At 61.6% G+C, this 5,807-nt stretch overlaps 1 protein-coding gene across 1 annotated transcript; it reads right to left on the bottom strand.

Moving 5' to 3' along the window:
• Positions 1 to 734: 734 nt before the first annotated feature.
• SPATA19 (spermatogenesis associated 19) lies at positions 735 to 2,943 on the bottom strand. Its single transcript, XM_067310019.1, has 6 exons — positions 2,866 to 2,943; positions 2,721 to 2,777; positions 1,882 to 2,091; positions 1,521 to 1,612; positions 1,284 to 1,361; positions 735 to 816 (listed from the first exon to the last, which is right to left on the bottom strand). Exons 1-6 carry the CDS (start codon positions 2,941 to 2,943, stop codon positions 735 to 737), a joined length of 597 nt encoding a protein of 198 aa, XP_067166120.1.
• Positions 2,944 to 5,807: the final 2,864 nt, after the last annotated feature.

Below are 5,807 nucleotides of genomic sequence, written 5' to 3'. Positions count from 1 at the left end.
GGTGGACAGGTCCCCCCCACCACCCCTCCTCCTTCCTGCAGGACACCAAGCTGCGTTTGGGCGCCGGAGCTCAGGTTCGGGCGAGCTGCGCCGTGCCTTTGCCCACTGCATGCAGCAGAGTGGGGTTTGGAAAGGGAACCGGTGCCATGGGGTGAGCAAGGGAAAGCGGGTGGACAGATGCATCCCTGCACCCTTGGCCACGCAGCAGGACGGCTGGGCGAGCAGGGGCAAGAGCTGCCCGAGGCGGCCGCCCGCAGCAACGGCCTTTTCCCCTTCCCTCCCCGTTTTCCGTGCCCGCCGCCTCGCCAGCCCTGGGAGCTGCGGCGGCGGCAGCTGCCGAGCCGGCACCGCCACCTCGTGGCTCGGCCCGCCGCGGAGGCCGGGCACCGCGAGGCCCTGGAGGCTGCGCACCGCGCAGGATGCCCGGCTGCGGCATGCACGCAGCCCCCACGCAGCCCCGGCACGCAGCCCCCGTGCTCCAACACCACTCGGCTTTTATTACCACGCAGGCGGCCGGAGAAATCGTCTCGGAACGGGTGGCAAAAAAGCTCCCCGTGCAGCAGGGTCAGGGGATGGGGAGCCTGCGGGACAGAGAGACAGACGAGTGAGGGGGACACAGCACCAGCGCAGCAAACGGCACCGTGTCCCCCGCCGTCTCGGTGCAAACGCGCTGCCCGGAGGGAGCCGTGGCCCTGGCCGGCGGCACAGCCCTCCTCCCGGGCCAGCCTTACCTCCTAGCCCTCGCTCGAAAGCGTGGCCCGGACGTCGGTGTCCGACACGCTGTCCTGCGTGGCCTGGAGCATGACCTGGGACACGCTGCAGGAGGGAGAGGTTACGGGGGGGGCGGTGTGGGGTGGCACGGGACCGACCCCGCATCAGATATGGGGAACTCCTATTGCCACGGGGGTAAATCCACAGTCGCTGGGCATTGGTTTAAGTCCTGACGCTCTTGTCCCCACGGGGCTGGGGACGTCTGTTATAGCCGGGAACGGTCTTATTCATGAAACTGCGCTGTGCCCCGGCAGTCTGTCGCCCTGTCAGCATCCAGTCTAATCACCCGCCGGGTGAGAAAGTGTTTCCTCCTGCTGCTCCTGAATTTGCCACTGTGCACTGGAAGTCCTCCAGCTCCCGCGCCTTCATTTCCAGCTGGTAACGTGGCCACGGGAGCAGGGGCAGCGGGGGCTCGGCGAGCCGAGAGCCGGCAGGGTTCCCGCGCCAGGGAGGCCCGGGAGCAGGGCGCCCCTCTGCCCTTCGCCCCGAGGGCCTGGCCGAGGGCGGCTCACCTGCTCCGGATTTTGTCCAGCCTCTCCTGCATCGCCTCGTCCCTGACGCTGCTCGACGCTTGGCAGACCTGGGTCTGGCTGCAAGAACCCTGTGAGCCCCCTCAATCCCGGACCACCGCAGCCACCCCGAGACGTCGCCGGCCACTCGGAGCCTGGCCCAGCGCCGGGGCACGTCTCGGTCCCTCTGCCGAGACGCCCAGGGTCCCCGAGGCCGCCCCCTCGTGCCTTCATCTTTACCTCCACCTCAGGAACTGGATCTTTGTCCTGTCGTCCGTAAAAGACTGGCTGGGCGACGGCCCCAGCGAGCTCACGTCGGAGGCGTACTCATCCTGAGGGAAGCACAGAAGCTTGCTCATCCCAGGTCAGAAGCCGGGTGGCTTTCCCAGCTCCCCCAAAGCAACTGGTGGCAACTGTGAGGAGCAGGAGAGCGTGAAGAAAGAGCCTCTGCTGCCAGCAACAGCAGCACCGGAGAAGCTGCACCTTCCCCACCCACCCTGCAGGACCCATCCTGCAGCCTGGCCTGCCCGGAGCCTGCTCCCCTGCCTGCGGGGACATTTCACCCCAAAGTCGCCCTGAGGACACCTTCCACCCCTAGCACTTCATAGCTGTGTGCAGGAGGGGGCTCATCGAGGTCCCAGATGTCATGGGACACAGCCGCATTCAGCCCATGGACCCCACCGGAAAGGACAACCTCTGAGTTTGTCTCTCTGAAGTCCTGGTCCACAAGAGGAGCCGACTGGTCCTCTGCCTTCTGCTCCGACTTGCCTTCCAGCTTCTGCCTGAAGATCCTGGAAGCTTCCTCTTCGATCTGGAAAGGGGGCAAAACCACAGGCACCCGTGGACGCAGCCAGTGGCTCACCAAGGAGACGGAGACCAAGAACGACTCTTACAAGCAGAACACCTGGGCGGCTGCTGTAGATGCAGCTCGGGCCCAGAAGGGGAGACCCCAGAGCTGCTTTACACCTAGGGCCCACAGCAGTCCGAGGAAAGACGTTGGGGCCCTTTACTGTCCAGGAGCTCAGAGGAGGGCAGCAGCAGCCTGGCCCTCGAGGGCTGGTCCCCTGCCATCCTGGAGGCTGCACACTAGGACTTAACCTCTTCTTTAAACACGAGGTTTGTGTCCCTCCCTCGCTTAATTTGGGGGCTGGCACAGCTCTGCCTCTCAGTCCAAGAGCAGATCCCGCCGGGGGCTGAGCCTGGGACCCCCCTCTGCCTCCCTGCGCTCTGGGTAGCACGGTCATGCCCGGTGCTCCCATCACCTGCAAGCCCATCCTCACTCACCCCCCCGCTGGACGTGAGAACGGGTTCCCACCACGTCAGCTGCCAAGCCCTGCGACACCAAACCTGGGGTCACCCTGCTTGCCAATGCAGCCGGTACGGGGCATTGGAGACTCGCGACACCCTCCTCATCCCTCGCGACACCCTCCTCATCCTCACCTTGCGCAGCCAGTGCTCGAGCACCGAGAGCGTCTCCATCTCCACCACCGGGATGTCCTGGAAGAGAGGCAGCCTGTGAGCAGGCAACGCCGGCCACCTCTCCGCAAAGCCCGCTGCGGCGCCCCTTCCCCGGCCCGCGGTGTACCTGAGCGCTCTTGGAGGGGAAGGGAGTGCCCGTGCCTTCGCGGGCCAGGATATACGCCAGCCACGTGGAAATGATCATCGTGGGGCAGCCTCTCCCAGGGCCGAGCTGGGGCAGTGGCGCGGAGCCGGGGTCACCAGCGCTGCCGGAACACCGGAGCGCTGCGCATTGTTGCATCGGCAGCAGAACCGGTGCCGGGACGCCGGGCTGGTGCTGCCCTGGCACCGCTCGCTCCGGGGAGCCCCCGTGGCCACAGGGAAAAGGGTGCTGGGCACCAGGGACTGGCATGCGCCGTCCTGTGGCTCGGTGTCTGACCAAGGCTGCTAGGAGCAGCGCGGTGGAGGAGCTGCTGGGTTTCCCATGGGAAAAATGCCCTGGGCATCGCTAATCTCACGGCATAGCCCCGTCACACTCCCTCGCTCGTCTAGCAAAGTATCCGTGTGTCGCCCCTGACTTGTGCTGCTTGGGAACCTTCCCGCAGGTTGCACAAGGGAAGAGAAACCCCGCTTCCCACTGGGAACCTCCCCCGAAACCAGCCAGCCCTGCCGCTGGGAGGGGGGGGTGCGAATAGCAGAGAAGGACGTTTACTCCCCGCCACCTTTCCGGAGCGCAGCCCCTGCGGTGCAGGACGCGCCACGCTTCACCGACCACCCCAGCGACAGGGACCAGGCACGGGGCTGAGCCGAGGGGCTTGGGCCAAACCCCTCGTTTGGAGCAATGGATTAAAGCGCCCGCCGCATCCCAGAGGCAGCACGAGCAGCACCCAGGTGCCAAGCTTCCGGGCGCCCAAGAAAGTTAGATGTTGGCGTCCAAATAAAATGCAAGGGACACCGGGCACAGCCCCACAGTCCCCGTTATGCCCCACGGCGTGCCCAGGGCACAGGACAGCCCCACAGCCTCCCCCAGCACCAGGGAGAGGAGCCCTCTCCGCTCAGAGACAGCACCCGCGGGCAGCCCGCGCCTCGAGCCCGGCGCCCCAACCCACATCCACGGCATTGACAGGGTTTTGTGGGTTTTTTTTTAGCAAATGTTTATTTATATCAAAATACAAAACATTTCTGAAGCAGGGTAATGTTACATGAGGAGCAAGTTAATCAGTTCCAAAACCCATCATTCTCCTACAGAATGGCTAGTTGTATACATAACATTGCAACACTGCCATAATTTCTTAAGTGGGTACATTTAAAAAAATGTCAATCTATGAACATGCAACGTTACTGGCGATAACTTGGTAAGTACTCGGCAGGCCTTAAAAATCCCAACAGGCAGAGACGGAGGGCCCGGCTGCTCGCAGTAAGGCAGGGCTGCGAGCCGTTTCCTTCCGGCTTGCGCCCGCTTACGACCCCTCGCTCGGGAACCAGCGACAGTCCAAGAGCCGAAGGGACCAAGTCTCGTGGCAGAGCGGGTTTATTGCTTAGAGCTACCGCAGCGGAGGGCTGCCCCGCCGCTTTCGAGGGGGGAGGACGGCAGAGGGCACGGAGGCCGCCGGCGGGGAGCGCTGCGCCCGCGGGGGGCTGCAACGCGCCGCACGCGGCTTGAGCTGGAAGATGCAAAACCGAGCGCCCGAGGGCGGAGCGAGCCGTCGCCGCTAGCCGTTCCCCCCCGAGCAGAGCCGAAGGGGGCTCGCCCCCCGCGTCGGTGGTGGCTGCGGGACCCCCTCTTCCTCCCCTCGCCGCCCGCGCGGGGACCGGCGGCCGGGCTTGGCGACAGCCTTCCTCCGCGGCCCCGCGGCCCCCCGGCGCCCTGCAAAGCCCCCGCCGGTCCCTCCTGCTGGCATTTTACAGGCCTTCACCAGAACCGAGGCTGAGAGCAACAATACAGATATAGAGAGATTATATAGAGCGCAGAATAAGTTTCATATAAGGCTTTGGTACAGCACCATCATGTCTCAGATTTATTTCTAAATCGTTTACAGAAAAAAAAAAGCTTACTGAAAAAATAGTGTTTCGTTTTTCCTTTTTTTTTTTTTTAATTATTATTTTCTTCTTTTGAGTAGCGTACCTGAAGTTCAAAAATTAACCCTCTAGTTGCCGTTTGGGCTCACATCATAATGCTATTTTTGCTGTGTGCATCTGTGCAATTTAAAAACTAAGCGAATCAAACCCGACTACTGTTAAACTGTTACACAGCCAACCCAGCTCCCGGCAGCCGCCCGCGCCGCCGACCCACGCGGCGGCCGGCGGTTCGAAGTGCACGAGTCAGTAATCAACACCACAGAAGTTCAGTAGCTGATCACTACTAGTTTTTAGTAAAAAACAGAACCGACCAAAGGAAAAAACAAAAAAAAAAGTCACAACAACAAACATTGTGGAACCAGTGGCACTAAAGTTTCCTTTATTGTTATTGTTATTAAAAAAAGTCAGTCCCACTGGTCACCATTGAAACAGCACCAAAGAGCACCCTAACGTGTGTTATACATCGTAATACTTGACATTCAAGAAATGGAAACGAGGTTGAATGGTCTAGTCTTGATATCAAGAGGCAAGAATTCTTCTTAAAAAAGGAAAAGTTGTCCCACACAACCCAAGAGCTGTTGAGTTCTGCAGGAAATCCTGCCTTACGGGAAAACACTATAGAGTTACCAGGAAATTAAGTCGAGAGCTACCTACGGAAGTTTAAGAGGGTTCCAGAGACTCTATAAACCTATTAAAAGGGATTAAAAAGTATCAGCTTCCCATCGGAGGGGGGAAGTCTCCTGCAGAAGCCGCGCAGGGAGACGCTTCCGTCCAAGCGCCCCAAGGACAGCTCACGAAACCCACGGAAAGGGAGGCGCTCCCTGTGGGTCCCCGCAGGGCTTGCTCCGAGGGAATCGCGGAGAGACGGCGTCCGCACCGAGGCGCGGACCATCCCCGGGCCGCCGAGGGACCGGGGGGAAAAAAAAGCAGTTTGGCCTTAAAGTGCACCCGGAGCGGCCGGCGGCCCCCTCCCGCCCGAGCCCGCTCCGA

This window comes from Apteryx mantelli, chromosome 23, assembly GCF_036417845.1.
Source record: "Apteryx mantelli isolate bAptMan1 chromosome 23, bAptMan1.hap1, whole genome shotgun sequence".
NCBI lineage: Eukaryota > Metazoa > Chordata > Aves > Apterygiformes > Apterygidae > Apteryx > Apteryx mantelli.
Note: the sequence above shows the minus strand (reverse complement) of the source record. Positions and strands in the feature narration are given on the sequence as shown.